We start from the raw sequence: 16,694 nt of genomic DNA on the forward strand, positions 1-16,694 counted from the left end.
AAATACATTTGCGTCCACCGTCAACTTGTCCTCTTTCAGACGCACCATGAATGGATTATATAGTCCGTTCCCAAGTATGCTATGCCAACGTCTTTTTGTAGTACACTTTTCACTTTTCCCTGCTCTAGCCAGAGTAGGCCCTGAATTCCTGCCATCTGAACCTCTTTTGTGGCTCCTGGCTCTGCCCAGGCTACCTCTGTACTCATGAACTATGCCCTATATTCAGCGCGGCCCCTTGCGCTCAGCTCAAGCCTGCTTTCTGCCAAGACTGACTATAACCTTCGAGTTATCTGTTCCGCTCCCCGAGAATACATTCCTGCCTACTAGATCCTGTAAACATCCTCTCCAGCTGCAGAGCCAAAAGGCCGATCTGTCTTAATACAAGTAATTCATAGCCTCCGTTGCCATGCTTCCATGGAAGGCCCCGTGCCCCCACGCTTCACATGTAGACACTCAGGCGCTTATACACGCATCCACAGTTAGCATAGAATAGCTTCTACCCTAGAGACCTTTTCGCCCAGATAGTATAGTTCCTAAACATCAGATACCAGATATGATAGAAGTACAAGTTGATCTGACATGCCAGACTTCTGTCTCTTTCCGTCAGTGTAAATGTCAAGACCCCTGCACCCCGTCAGTCACACGTCATGCAGCTGCGCGCGCATCCAAGCTTCCGATTTTCTGCTGACATTGCAACATTCTGTTAGCACCACCCCTTGGTGCCACCCACTTGCGTCACCTATCAGTGACGTTTCTAGCACACACCTCTAGTTCACGCCTAGTTTACGCCTCTTGATGATGTATTGGTACCACGTGTATACTGTTATCTTGTCTTCTCTCAGCTGTTACGCCTCTCACGTTGAAACTTATGATGTAAATCAAGTATATAAGCTATGTAATGTCAATAAACGAGAGCGCGCTCATCTATCCCTTCTGACACCCCTGTGGTGGTCAGAACATGATATCCTGATTCCTTTATGAGGAATAAAACCCTTAGAAACTCTAACACCACGGACTCTGTTTTCTTTCATTCTGATTGAGTTATTATTGATTAAGTACTTACCTGCATAGAAATTAAGAGAGTAAATTAATTATTTACGTCAGGACCTAAGAAGTTTTTAAACAATTAAAAAAAATCTATAGATTATTTATCCTCACGCTCAATCCTGCCTTCATAGAGTTCCCTCTTAGTGGCGTTAACTAGAGCCTGATATTTCTTAAGTGCCTGTTTGTGCTACACTCTTTCCTCAGTGCTATTCATCGTAGCAGAATCTGCATTTTATGTCAGAACGGGAGGTTCATATTATGCATGCTTCACTACTGTCAAAAAGGTGTCATCTTTACTTTAGCAGCAGTAAAGAAATCAGGGCTATGAAGAGAACTCATTGGCTGGATATAGGCTGCATGCAATACCACAGAACATTTTATTTAGAAACAGGAACCTAACCTGGAAAACACCTCTTATTGTTACCAGCATAATTGCACGCCAGTCTATGCCTTCAGCAGTACTGAGATCAAAGCACAGGAATGGAACATGATCTTGTGCAAACGATTGCCAGGCATGACCACCCATGTGAAAATGTTTAAGTTGTTAATGTATTAGGAGGTTTCAAATCGGTGTAAAAAGTCTCAAAGAAGTAAGCTGATGTCAGTCAGGACGTCCTCGAGCATAAATCACTAAAACATAATTAACATGAGAATCATGAAATCAGATAGAAGTGCTGTAAAAACAAAACGTAAATATAAGGGGAATGTGAGAGAGTTATCTTCACTTTAAAGCTATGAATAGAAGAACTACATAACTAGAGCTGAAGGCAGTACACAAGAAAAAAGCAAAACCCTTTTAGAAGTGCAATCTGAGAGCCCCATAGTTGCAGTTACTCAAACAGATTATTTCCGATGGAAAGAGATCAAGTGCAATGAATGGTGAGATTTGTTCATAGAAGACGTTGTATGAATTACTTCGATTATAGGCAGTACAGAAATTGTATTTGGCTCCCATTAGCACCAACATCAGAAAGATAAAGAGAACATACGAAAATTACGGTTTGAGTGGGGCACATGGTTCGACTGTCCCACAACGATGTAGTTAAAGCCGCTAAAATGCCATCCAACGTACATATTTATCTATTCTCCAAAACAATTGGTACAAATTCCCAAAGCAATGTAAACAAATTACACACAGGAAGCTGGAACCATGAATTGTCAATGTTACTCATAGGAGAATGAAACATATTGGACTTCAAAGAAATTGAACTCAACGATTCAGAAGGAGAGTAAACTTATTTATTAAATCATGCACATCACGTGTGTTAGTGCAAATAGTTTAATCTGTACTCCAGAAATTCTATTGTACTTTTATATCTTTACAAAATAGATTTTAAACAATTATTTACTTTAAAAAAGGTCATTCTGAAGTTTATCAGTTCAGAACAATATTTGCAATAACCTATATACAAGAGGTACCGGGTACCACTGGCATACGAGTGTTTTCATAGTTGGGTGGCTTCTCACGGCTTAAGATAACAATGAACAAGAGAACACAATATGACATTTCACAGGTCACTTGTGAGCTAATTCTTCCACGATATGACGACCCTGCCATTAGCAAAACCCAAATAGCTTAAAATGAACCCTTCCATCAACCTCAAAACAAGGTAAATAATTTAAATTGGTATTTAAATATTGAACTGGGTCACTCTAGATCCATAAAGTGAATTTGTCAATTTAGCGTTGCAACAGATTGTGCTTCTATTTTTAGTAGGATTTTCATTAACAAAATACATTTCACAAACTTTTTAAGTACATTGTTACTGATATAATACCCCTTCTTAGGTCAGCTGCTAAGTTTTACACAGCTATGGATACTTTAGCATTCATTTGAGTTCGTGTAGTTATAATACATTTGAAGGTCACATTGCAGTTTTGATAAAACGCTCCTCTGTTTTAAAAGTGAAGAAAAACCTTTCACTTCTCCATCAAACTTTTTCGTACGTTATTTGCAATACAATGCGTCGTTTACAGTCTTTCCGGTTTGCCCACAGAAGCCACATGACTTGTAATGCACGCCTGCCAAGAAATGTTCAAAGAGCAGCTGATGTAATAAGAAAAACCGTATTCCTCCTATTATACAGTTTTGATCGATCTGAATGACAAACATACAAAAAAAAAGTCAACTAACCATATAACATATGCAATATAAGACCTGGACATCTTATGAATCTGACGCTTTAAATACATGAAATTCAATAAATTACATTCAAACTGAAATTATTTTGTGTTGTATTACTTTGGACAGTGTCTAACAAACAACCACGTTTGCTCCCAGGAACACCTCTCAATCTGTACACACATTCAGTAAGTTTATTGGGCTTATGGCTGAGCTAACCATACTGTATGGTACACTTTGTTTGCTAACGGCCGGCCTCATTTACTTCCCATCCAAAATGTACTCAACAATGAAAACAGAGTCTTTGCCAGATGAAAATATATGTCTCTATGAGAAGGCATGGAAAAGGGAGTTCCCTCCATAGCATGGTTTTGTGTCCCACAGCGTAGTGATGTGATTTACATAAAGTAAGAACGCCAAGTTGACATAAAAAAATAATTGAGTCTGACAGGCTCCTGCCCCTTTTCCAAGCATCACGTTATTTGGTATAGGTATCCAAGTCAGAAACGTACTGGTTTCTAATCTGGCAATCCAATTACACAATAACATAGCCACACCTAAACACCATAAATATTTTGGTACCAAGAAGCCTACCTTAGGCCACCATGACAGCATTCTGCATCCCACCGTACAAATTTAACAATTTTATGACTAGATGAAAGCAGAGGACTACAGCACATTGAAGTCACACTTGTATTCCCTCTTTTGATACAGATCTTAAGCATACAGAATCAAAGCATTCTTTGCTGCAGTGTTCTCAGAGCGGATTTATCAGAGGTAAATATGAAGTATGAGAGTGACCCCAGCTTCCAAGTGGAGGACGGTGAACATAGTCCAGCAAGGTTCTCATGATGATGATCTGGTAAGGCCTGGGTACAGCACGACTGCTGCAACGACAACCAGTGCTGCCATTACAGGCATCCAATGCCATTCTTTCTGTAAAGGAAAGAAACAAAAAAAACTGTCACCTTGTTGCACAGTTTAGTTCTTTTTTCCGCAAACCTTTAGACCCCTAAAAACCCCATGCTCAATAATGTAGACTTGGTTCATGTGCAGTGTAGCTATCATTGCTCGGATTTTTTTTTATTTTGCAACAGAATGTCCAGACAAAATCTCCTAAAGTATACAAAAAGTGATGGATGAAAGGGTTGAATTAATTTCTCAGGCCGCATCCCAATCCATTGTTATGTTGCACACCATGCCACCTCAGTTTGCACCCTGCAATATACCCAAATCAATCTTGACCTTGTTCCAATGGGAACATTTGAGCCCGCACTGCCAAGCCAGGACATCTCTGAACCGGAACACAAGCAACCCAGGACCGGTTTCGCCACTGTTATGAGTTCATCAGCGGGGTATAACTTGGTTTCAGAGATACATAACTTTTCCACTTAGGGTAACATCCTAAAGTATACAAAAAGTGATGGATGGAATGCTTGAATTAATCTCAGCTAGTGGTAATTACTGGAGGCTGCATCTAAATCCATCTTTAATTAGTGCACCATGCTACTTCACTCTGGACACAGCTATTTACAAATCAGTTGTGACCTTGCTCCAATGGGAACAGTCCAGACAAACTGCCAAGCTAGGTACTCCTTGAACCAGAATACAAGCAAACTAGACCTGTTTTGCTCTGATAAGGGCTCATCAGCCAGGTATGTGTTAGTGTTCCAGTTCGGGGAGGACCTGGCTTGGCAGTTCAGGATGGACTGTTCCCATTGGAGCAGAGTCAAGATTTATTTGCATATAGCTGTGTCCAAACTGAGGTGGCATGGTGTGCAAAATAACCACCAAGAGGGCAGAAGGCTGTCTTGAGGCCAGCAACAGTAATTAGTAATAGGAAAACTTTGGGCAACAGAGGCAACTTTCTAAAGATGCCATTTACTTAGAAGTTTCATATTGAGCAGCACGTCAGGTAATGATTCTTTTGACACCCTTTTAAGCACCAATTTCAGTAGTCCTATTCAGAGGTTAGCAAGGTTGAAAGGTTAGAAAGTAACCCGGTACTCACCTATGGCGCTACTTGTCTTTCTAAAGTAAAAATGACAATTAGTTTTTTTTACAGTTAGAACATGTAAAAACACATGTCCCACTTTTTAATATACAGCACCCTAACTTAGGCCTCAACAAGCATGCCTTTGGGGTGACTTATATGTTAAAAGGGAAGGTTTGGACTGTCATTATCTTTAACGGCAAAGTTGTGTTAGCGGGCCGAAAACTGCTCTTCCGGCAAGCAATGGCAGGCTGGGAGTCATGCTTTCTTTTGTCATACTCGTGGTGGAACAATAAGTGATGCAATTCATGAGGGGTTCTTTAGGTTACAAGCTCTGGGTACCTCTGGTACCATGTACTAGGGATTTAGAAGTAAGGTGACTTATGCTAAGTTAGGTGAACCAATCAGACACACCTTTTTAAAGGGTCAGAGCACTGACACTGAGGGCTGTTTGGCAGGACTAAGTGCACAGTTAAAGTAAAAAATCTAGCAGCATCAGTATAAAACTTTGGGGGTGATCATGCAAAAAGAAGCATTTCCTCACAGCAGATCTGCCCATTGTGGGAGAGGATGATGGGGTCAAATAACCAAGTTACTTACCTTCGGTAACTCATTATCTGGTAGAGACAATATCTAGCTGCAGATTCCTTACCCTTTGAATTTCCCCGGCATCAGACTGGATCCGGAAACTTTTGCGTGAGTAGTACCCCCAAGCGCCATTACTTGGCTCTGTGTGACGTCGCCGGCTAGGACCGGCTATGAAATTGTGGCCACCAAAATAAGAGTGATTCAGGCATGCAGAGTCAGTTCCTTTTTACTTTTTCCACACCAGAAGCGCAGAGCCATGAAATGCACTGACTTGTGTGTTTGTCACAAGTAGGGCCCTGAAAACGGAACAACCCTAGCCTTACAAAAAGAGTCAGCAGAGCGGGGAGGCATGGGTAGATAAGAGTCTCTACCAGATGAACAAGTTACTTACCTTCAGTAAGGATATATATGTAGGAAATATAGGTTAGTTGTAGATTCCTTACCTTAGAATAAGCGCCTGGCGTCAGACTGTATCCGGAAAGTTTTTGTCAGTTTTTTGTCTTGCGGGTCGATAGGTGGAGTCGGTCGACTCCGTGTTCGTCGTTGGCGTCGTGGTCGCCGGGATGACGCCTCCATGGTACATAGACGCCGCCCTTGCGCGCTGATGTCAGTTCTGTACATGACTTTCCACGCCAGAAGCGCATAGCCATGCAAGACACTGACCACTTGTGCACAAAACTTGGCCCTGAAAGGAAATCCTTAACCCTAGAAGTCAGTTTGCAGAACGGGGAGGATGGATGGGGCGGTAAGTAATCTATAACTAACAAGTTACTTACTTTCAGTAACAATATATCTGCAAGAAACATTAGTTAGTTATAGATTCCTTGCCTTAGAATTACCCCCAGGCATTAGACTGGATCCGGAAAGTTTTTTCGTCAGCTGTACCTCTGCCCGTCGGAAGGTGGCGTCGGTCAGCTCCGCGTCCGTCGCCGGGATGACGCTGCAGAAGCTACTTAGACGCCGCCCTTGCGTGCAGAGGTCAATTCTGTACACAACTTTCCGCGCCAGAAGCACAAGTTACTACTTGTGTAATGATATATCTGTAAGAGACATTAGTTAGTGATAGATTCCTTACCTTAGAATATCCCCAGGCGTCAGACTGGATCCGGAAAATATTGCGTAGCAATACCCCTGCGCGCCGGCAGGCGTAGTCCGCGGCTCCGCGTCCGTCGTCGGCGTCGTTAGCGCCGGAATGACGTCGGAGTACCTAGAAGCCGCCCATGCGCGCTGACGTCAGTTCTGATACACAGCTTTTCTGCGCCAGATACGCAGAGCCATGATAGAACCAACACTGGTGCTATGAAACTAGGGCCCTGAAAGGGGATGACCTTAACCCTAGATAGTGGGTGTTTCGGTAACGAATCTATCACTAACTAATGTCTCTTACAGATATATCGCTACACAAGTGGTAACTTGTGCATCTGAAAGAGACACATTAGTGATAGATTCCTTACCTTAGAATAGATACCCCAGCAATACCAACCCCGGTGGTGGGTCTGCAAACCAATAATTACACCAGAAAGTCCTGGGGGACGGAACGGCCAAAGAAGGTACAAAAGGGGGTGGTAATGGACGGAGCATCTGAACCAATCAAACACTCACACCCAGTCAAAAGATCAGGGTTTAATCCATCACCGTTCTTTAGCCCACTCTGCCACCCCAGTTCAGACATGGCTATATGCAAATCAGTCTGAACCTGTGCCTCATGGGAACAGTCCAGCCTAAACTGCCAAGCCATGCCTTCCCAGGACCGGAAACAAGCTTCCGAGGACCAGTTTCTGGCATTCCAGCCGTCTTCAGCCCGGCTTGCTTGAATCCAGTGGCAAAGTGAGCAAGGGAATCACGTCTGAGCATACCCCGCCACACTTATGGCGGCCAAAAGCGGTACAAAAGGGGGCACAAAAGGGGGTGGTAAAGAAGCCATCCCTCCGGACTTGGCTGTCCAGGCAATAATGTCTTGCAAACGTGTGCAGCGAGGCCCACGTAGCTGCCTGGCAAATATCCTGCAAGGGCACTCCTCGGCCCAGGGCAGTGGTAGTCGCCGTGGCCCGAGAAGAATGAGCCCGTAGTCCCACAGGGGGTTCCTTCTTTGCCAAGGAGTAACACGCCTGGATACACAAGATGATCCACAGCGACATGGTCCGCTTGTACACTGCCTTTCCCTTCTTAGCGCCCACGTAACCAACAAAGAGTTGGTCATCCACCCGGAACTGGCGTGTGCGATCCAGATAGTAAGAGAGCGCACGTTTTGGGTCCAGACGGTGGAGCCTCTTTTCCTCTTTCGAGGGATGCGGAGGCGGAAAGAAGGTGGGCAAGGTAATGGACTGCCCGATGTGGAAGGCCGTGACAACCTTGGGCAGGAACGAAGGTCTCGTCTGCAACACAACCTTGTCCGGATGAACAGAGAGGAAAGGAGGTGTAGAAGAAAGAGCTTGGAGCTCACTCACTCTCCTGGCAGACGTGATGGCAACCAGGAAAGCAGTCTTCAAGGTAAGAAGACGGAGAGGACAGATATGGAGCAACTCAAAGGGAGCACACATCAGGTAGGTAAGTACAAGATTCAAGTCCCACTGGGGCATCACAAAAAGAACAGGAGGGAACATGTGTGTGATGCCCTTCAGAAACCTATTTACAATCGGGGACTTGAACAAGGAAGGCTGATCAGGTAGCCTTAAGAAGGCGGAAAGGGCAGAAAATAGCCCTTCCTAGTGCCCAGAGCAGAGCCCTGCTGGGCAAGAGAAAGAAGGAAGAAGGAAGAGGAGAGCCTCAGAAAGGGGTGCAGGGAGTTGATCCACAGCCTTTGCTGTGCACCATGCCACAAATCTGTTGCACCTGCAGGCGTATACCGACTTTGTGGAAGAACGCCTGGCTACCAGAATGACATTACAGACTTCGGGAGGCAAATCAAATGGCCTCAACTGTCGCCGCTCAATCTCCAAGCTTGTAGGTGGAGAATGGACAGGTTCGGGTGGAGGACCGTCCCCTGCTGCTGCGACAGAAGGTCCTCCCGAAGAGGCAGACGAATCGGGGGATCGACTGACATGCTGAGTAGCTCGGGATACCAGTATCTTCGTGCCCAGTCCGGAGCCACAAGGATAACCTGGGCCCGGTCACGCCTGATCTTCTTCAGCACTCTGGGCAGAAGTGGTATAGGCGGAAAGGCGTACAATAGACCGCAACTCCACCCGCAACGAAAAGCGTCTCCGAGCGAGTGCCGCCTTGGAAACTCCAACGCGCAGAACTGATGACATTGCGCGTTCTCTTCTGTGGAGAATAGATCTAACCAAGGCTATCCCAACTGCTGAAAGAGGCCTTGCGCCACGTCCGAGTTCAGACGCCATTCGTGATCCATCATGCACCGACGGCTGAGTGAGTCCGCCTTGGCGTTCAGGGAACCTGCCAGGTGTTGAACCACCAGGGTCACGCCATGATGTTCCAGCCATTGCCAGAGGGGCAGAGCCACCTGGCATAGGGTCCACGACCCCACCCCGCCCTGTTTGTTGCAGTACCACATGGCGGTGGTGTTGTCCGTGAACACCTGCACTACACTCCCCCGGACAGAGGGGAGGAATGTCTTCAGTGCAAGTCGGATCGCCCGCAGCTCCAGAAAGTTGATGTGGAGCTGGGACTCCGCCGGAGACCAGAGAACTCTGATCTCCGCCTCTCCCATGTGGCCTCCCCAACCCAGGAGGGACGCGTCCGTCACAACTACGTGCTCCGGGTGGGGTAAGGAGAGGGATCTGCCACTGACCCAATCCCGGTCCGTGAGCCACCACTGCAGCTGTTTTGCAGAGCCCGCCGAGATCAAGACATGGTAGGACAAGTTGCCCTGATGCTGGGCCCACTGAAACTTCAGGTCCCACTGCAGAGCCCGCATCCGCCACCGGGCGTGATGCACCAGAAGGATGCAGGAGGCCATTAGCCCCAGAAGCCGCAGCGTCAACCTGACCGAGATCCGGGATAAAGGCTGAAAGATCGGAATCAGAGGCTGAAGATCCCGAACCCGCTGTTCGGGCGGATAAACCCGAAACTGTGCCGAGTCCAGAACCGCTCCGATGAAGAGGAGCTTCTGAGAGGGACACAGGTGTGACTTTGGTACGTTGATTGAGAACCCCAGCAGATGCAGGAGATCGGCTGTAGTCTGGAGGTGGCTGACTACTGTCTGGGGCGAGCCCGCCTTCAACAACCAGTCGTCGAGGTAGGGAAAGACTGAAACCCCTAACCTGCGCAGATGGGCTGTGACCACAGCCATCTCTTTGGTGAACACCCGTGGGGCGCTGGTAAGGCCGAAGGGGAGCACGGTAAATTGAAAGTGCTCGTGGCCTACCGTGAACCTGAGGTAACGCTGGTGGGCCGGCAGGACGGGGATGTGAAAATAGGCGTCCTGCAAGTCCAAAGATATCATCCAGTCTCCTGGATCCAGGGCAGCTAAGACCTGAGCCAGAGTCAGCATCTTGAACTTCTCCTTCCGGAGAAAGCCGCTGACGTTCCGTAGGTCCAAGGTAGGGCGTAGGCCCCCTTTGCCCTTCTTCGGTACCAGAAAGTAGTGGGAGTAACAACCACACCCTACTTCTGGCCCAGGAACGCGCTCGATGGCCCTCTTGGCCAAGAGGGCCGTGACTTCCTCTTGCAGAAGTTGCAAGTGATCCCCTGTCACGCGGTTGAATTGCGGTGGCATGGCTGGAGGGGTCGAAGGGGAGGGAGTAGCCCCTTCGGACGAATTGCAGCACCCACCTGTCCTACTTGCCGATGCGCCACTGGAAGAGGTGATCGCGAACCCTGCCCCACACTAGCGTCACATGGGCCTGAAAGCACGGACTAGGAGGGTTTTGAGGCAGGTGCTGCGGGGGAAGGTGTGGACTGGCCGCGCCGTTGTCTCCGACCGCCGCCACAGCGGTTTCCACGGCCGCTACCGCACTGTTGGACATTCTGCGGCGTGTGGCTGGCAGCACGTGTAGGGGGGCCCCTTCCTTGGCCACGAAAGGAGCGAAAGGCACCCGTTTGCTGGCGAGGGGCCGAGAGGCCCAAGGACTTGGCCGTAGCCCTTGAGTCCTTAAATTGCTCAAGCGCATGGTCTGCCTTGTCGCCAAAGAGACGACGGCCATCAAACGGCATGTCCAGATGATTGGCCTGGACATCGGCCGAAAAGTTAGCGAAACTCAACTAGGCCTGGCGTCGAACCGCCACTGTCGTTGCCATCGCCCTGCCCAGTGAGTCCGTGGTATCCAGCCCACACCGGATGGAATACCGCGCTGCATCTCGACCCTCCGCAAGGGTTTGGGTGAGTTTTGCCTGGACCTCCTCCGGACATTGTGGCAGCACATTCGCGACCGCGTCCCACAGGGTGTGGGTATAGCGGCCCAAGAGGCATGCAGTATTAACTGACCGCAGTCCCAAACTGAGGGACGAGAACACCTTCTTCCCGAACTGCTCATACCTCTTGGATTCCCGATAGGGCGGAGCCGTCGGGAATGCGGTCTGGGAAGTGGAGGCCTGGATAACCAGGCTCTCAGGGGTGGGGTGGGTGGACAAAAAGCAAGGGTCGCCCGGGGCCAGCCGGTAGCTTCTGGCTACGTTCCTATCCACAGGCGGACCTGAGGCGGGCTTGGACCAAGTGCCCACAAGAACGTCACACAAGGCCTCATTAAATGGCAGCAGAGGTTCACTGGAGCTTGCCTGCGGTTTAAGGACCTCTGTAAGGAGGTTAGTCCTCACGGCCGCGACAGGGAGCTCAAGGTTTAGGGCCTTGGCTGCCCGTACCAACACTACACTATAAGCAGCCCCCTCCTCCGTAGCCACGGTGGGAGGGGAGACAAATCCAGTGCCTGGCGAAGTGTCAATGCCACTGGCCTCCCCAAGCTCATATGTCCACTCCTGTGGTGACAAGCACTCCCGTGCCAGATGGTCCTCAGAGCCCTTCCAATCACCCTCGTCACCCATCTCCTGTAGTACAGGTTCAACAGATGGGTCCTGTTCATGGAAATAGAAATCTCCAAATGCCGTCGGTAGCGGCGCCCATCGGCGCCGCTCCGGCGCCAGAACCAGACTGGGGGTAGGATCGGGGACGGCGCCCATAGCAGGCGCCGGGGGGCGACACCCGTAGGGCTGGCGTCGGAGAGGTCGTGAGGTCGACCGGCGACGACCCGGATCCAAAAGCGGATCCAGAGAGGGCCTGCGGCGCGGGGACCGAAGTCGCCGCAGGCGTCTGGGCCGAAGCACCCAACGGCGTCGGAGCCGAAGCACCCGACCTGCTAGGCCCTCCAGCCCGGGCCGTTGGGCCCGGAGGCTCCACGGAACCCGGCTGATGAGGGAGGGACCTCAAGGCCATGAGGTACCGCTCGATCTCCTCAGGCGTCGCGTCTTGCCCAGGGACCCGAAGGTGTGGGGCAGGCGGCAACGACTGCGACTCCGGCGGAGCCGCGTGGTGGTGTCACCCAACCCCCCTGCCGCATCGTGCGAGCGTCTGGGATGAACGATGATGTCTCTCCGACCTCATGCCTCTTACCTGAGGACTTGGATCCTAACGACCGATGACCACTCCCGGAGCTGCGAGGGCTCCGACCCCGCGACCTGTCCCTCGACCGCCCGTGGGACCGGGACCTCGAGTGGCGCAGGGCCGACTGCCGGAGCTCCAGTCGCTTGAGAGACCGCTCTCGTCTAGCTTTAGACGTCAGGGTCCGGCAGTCGGAGCAGGTGAGGTCGTCGTGGTCGAGGCCTAAACACTTGAGGCACCAGCGATGGGGGTCGGTAACCGACATTAGTCGGTCGCACCTGGAACAGGATTTAAACCCGGGCATCCCTACCGGCACCGTTGGAGTCGAAGACTCGAGTAGAGAAATGATCAAAATTATCAAAAAGTTTAGTCGAAAAAGACTAAGGGGTAGAGCTTCTCCGGATCTGCTCTAGCTGGCGCGGAAAAAAGAAGAACTGACGTCAGCGCACATGGGCGGCGTCTAAGTACTCAGACGACGTCATTCCGGCGCTAACGACGCCGACGACGGACGCTGAGTCGCGGACGACGCCTGCCGGCGCGCAGGGGTATTGCTACGCAAAATTTTCCGGGTCCAGTCTGATGCCTGGGGATATTCTAAGGTAAGGAATCTATCACTAACGTGTCTCTTTCAGATAAGCAGAACCATGCAAGACACTGACCACTGGTGCACAAAACTAGGGCCCTGGAAGGGAGTCCCGATCCATAGAAGTCAGTTCGCAGAACCGGGAGGATGGGTGGGGCGGTAACAAATCTATCACTACTAATGTTTCTTACAGATATACCGTTACAGAAGGTAAGTCACGTAAAAAAAGAAACACGTTAGAGAGTCCTTACCTTAGAATAGATACCTCAGCAATACAAACCCCTGTGGGGGGTCTGCGAACCAAGTTCACACCAGAAAATCCTGGAGAACAGAACGGCCAAATAAGTGGTCTCTCCGGACTTGACTGTCAAGGCAGTAACGTTTTGTAAATATGTGCAGCAATGCCCACGTGGCCGCCTGAAAGATGTCATGCAGAGGAAGAAATGCGTTACTTACCTGTAACTGCAGTTATCTAGTATTGGTATCTTTCATAGATTCACATGCCTGAATCATTCCCCGTTGTCGGGTGGGAGTCCCCGGTATATAAAATAGTAATGTCCTAAAGACATATATATATATACTAATAGGCCGGAGGCCTCACATTAGTAACCTATCTGAGTCCTTTTGTAAAAAAGGACCAAACTTTGGCCAGGAGCCAATCAGCTACTACAACCCTCTAGAACCTTCCTGGAAGGAGCCCTAGTCCCTCAGATTTTCGTAAGCACAGTGCTAAGTAGTACCTACTGAGAGAACCAAGGTGAGCCCTTCCAGGGGAGGCGGGTGGGTTGCATGTGAATCTATGAAAGATACCAATACTGGATAACTGCAGTCACAGGTAAGCAACGCATTTCTTATCCAGTATTATGGGTATCTTTCATAGATTCACATGCCTGAATCAGAATAGCGAGTAGTAGGCAGCACATTTCGCATAATATAGTATGCAAGACACTTAATAATAACTTCTCAATAGTGCAACAAAATAAACTGCAAACAGTAGCAGGATAAGAAATGTGTGATTAGGAAATTGGAAAGGTGGGATGAAAGGAAGAAGGCTCACCTCTAATGAAATAGATGACGGAGCACCGCCTGTCCCACTGCCGCATCCTTCATAAGTTCTGAATCCAAGCAGTAGTGCTTGGTGAACGTATGTGGTGTCTTCCATGTCGCCGCTCTGCAGATGTCGACGATGGGCACCCCAGAAAAGAGCGCCATGGAGGTGGAAACCGCTCTAGTGGAATGAGCCCAAACTTTGGCGGGCAGAGGATGACCCGTCTGTTGGTGGCAGAAGGCGATAGCCGCAGAGATCCACCTTGAAATGCTCTGCTTTGTCAATGGTAGTCCCTTCCTGGGCATGCTGAAGGCAATAAATAATTGGTTGGACTTGCGAAAATGTTCTGTTCTATGAAGGTAGAATTTCAGACATCTTTTCAGATCTAAGGAATGTAGAGATCTCTCCGCTGTTGAAGATGGATTAGGGAAGAAAGATCTCAGGACAATAGGTTTGTTTAGATGAAAAGCAGACGGAACCTTTGGTATGATTTTGGGGTTAGTCCAAAGAATGACTGTGTCCTGTTTAAACTGAAGGAACGGGTCCTGAATACAGAAAGCCTGCAGCTCACACACACTCCTTACTGACGTGAGAGCCAGCAAGAGAGCTGTTTTCCATGATAAGTATTTGAGATCCGCTTTATGCATCGGCTCAAAGGGGTGTTTCATCAACTGCGCCAGGACAATATTGAGCTGCCATGTAGGTGGTAAAGCTCTAACTGAAGGATAAGTCCTGAATAAGCCTTTCAGAACTGCTTGACCAGTCTATTGGACCATAGAGAAGCACCAAACGAAGAGCGTCTGAACCGAGATATGGCTGCCAGGTGGACTTTGATTGAGGCATGAGCCAATCCGAGTTGGCTAGGTGAAGCAGGTAGGGCAGCAGTTGTGCCGGAGATGACGAGAACGGGCGCAGTTTGTTAGCTTTACACCATAAACAGAATCGCTTCCACTTAAGAGAATATGTCTTGTTGGTACTGTCAGCCCGGGCCCGGGCTAAGACGACCCTGCAGTCCTGAGGAATATCTAAGTCCTGGAATTCTCTGAACTCAGGAGCCAAGCCGATAATCTGAGAGATGTTAGATCTGGATGCTGGTTTCGCCCCTGGTTCATAGTGAGGAGATGCGGGAAAGGCCTGAAAGGAATCGGAGGCTCCAGCGATGGAAGGTGGAGTTCTGTAAACCAGTGTTAGCGTGGCCACGCTGGGGCTACCAGGATCAGGGTGCAATGTTCTGCTTTCAGTTTCCGGAGGACCCTGGGGATCAGGGGAAATGGAGGAAAAGCGTAAGCAAATACGTTGCACCATGTCATCGAAAACGCATCCCCGAGAGATCCTTTCTGGGGAAGCCAGCTTGCGTAATGTTGGCATTTTGCGTTGATCTTCGTCGCAAATAGATCCAGGTGAGGTCTGCCCCATCGGGAGAACACTGCATCGAGAGCATGTTGGTCGAGCTCCCACTCGTGGCAAATGGATCGTTGGCGCCGACTTTAGGCCGAATGGCAACACTCTGAACTGGTAATGTCTGCCCGCCACAGTGAACCTTAGGAATTGGCGGTGACTTTTGTGGATGAGTATGTGGAAATACACGTCCTGGAGGTCTAAGGACACCATGGAATCCCTGGAATTGAGTAGTTGTAACACCTCTTGAATGGACACCATACGGAACAATTGTTTTTTGAGGTATGTGTTGAGGTTCCTTAGATCCAGTATAGGTCTCCATTTCTTCTCCTTTTTTCGTATCACGAAGAACCGTGAATAGAATCCTTTCCCCCTCTGCCATCTGGGAACTCTTTCTACGGCTCTTTTCTGAAGCATTAGTGAGAGTTCCGCTTGAAGAAGATGAAGATTCTTGTGTGGCATGGGACATGGTGGGTTCGAAGGAGGAGTGTCCACAAACTCCAGAGCATGTCCGAAACGAACCAGTTGGAGAACCCAACGGTCCGTAGTTATTTTTTGCCAATTGTGGAGGAAGTTGGAAATTTTGCCTCCAACTCTGTAACATGGAGAAGAAGTGGAGGCCTGTTGGAGAAAGAAGTCACTGTCTTCTAGGGGGATCTTTCTTTCCTCCTCTCCCTCGAAAGGATGACTTATTGTAAGAAGACTGGCCTTGTTGCTGCCTCTGTTGGTATTGAGGCTTATATTACTGGGACGAGCCGTAGGAGGATTTGTACCCCTGGTATCCACCTCTTGTTTGTTGGCCTCTTCCTCTAGAACCCCAAAAGGAAGTATTCTTGTACTGGAGGGTACCCAGGGATCTTGCGGTCTCTGTATCTTTCTTGATACCCTGGAGCATCTCATCAATATGATTCCCGAAGAGAAGCTCGCCGTCGAACGGCATGTCCAGTACCTTGGCTTGGACTTCCGGCCGGAAAGATGTAGCTTTTAACCAGCCTTGGCGCCTAAGGACAGCCGCCCCCGCCAGCAGGCGAAACCCTATTGAGGCGATATCCATCGCCACATCAATAATCTCCGAGGCGGACTGCTCTCCTTCAAGGATGATCTTCTTAACCTCTTCTTTCTGCTCCTCTGACAGTGTGCCTAGGTACGGGGCAACATCTGCCCACATCTGGCGATTATAACGTCCCAAGAGCGCAAGCGAGTTTGCCGCCCTGACGTTAATGGCCGACATCGACGAGAACCTCTTCCCGATGTTATCAAGTTTACGGCCTTCCTTGTCCGGAGGCGCAGTCAGTGCGGCAGCCGGATTGTTGGATTTCCGCTGCGCGGCCTGTGTAATCACGGAGTCCGGTTTAGTATGGCCTGTAAGGCATGCCAGAGCCGTGTCCGGGGCCTTATATTTCTTATCAAGTCTGTCCGGCA

At 49.1% G+C, this 16,694-nt stretch overlaps 1 protein-coding gene across 8 annotated transcripts in view; it reads right to left on the reverse strand.

The window, feature by feature from the left end:
- Nucleotides 1-2,272: 2,272 nt before the first annotated feature.
- Nucleotides 2,273-16,694, reverse strand: part of SLMAP (sarcolemma associated protein) — a 1,163,639-nt gene continuing 1,149,217 nt past the window's right edge. For all 8 annotated transcript variants that reach the window (XM_086939108.1, XM_086939110.1, XM_086939104.1 and 5 more), the window contains one exon: nt 2,273-4,105. In XM_086939108.1, the coding sequence (XP_086795234.1) occupies nt 4,016-4,105 (90 nt within the window). In that variant the 3' untranslated portion in view covers nt 2,273-4,015. The remainder of the gene's footprint in view (nt 4,106-16,694) is intronic.

The sequence above is a fragment of the Lissotriton vulgaris genome, chromosome 9 (genome assembly GCF_964263255.1).
Source record: "Lissotriton vulgaris chromosome 9, aLisVul1.2, whole genome shotgun sequence".
NCBI lineage: Eukaryota > Metazoa > Chordata > Amphibia > Caudata > Salamandridae > Lissotriton > Lissotriton vulgaris.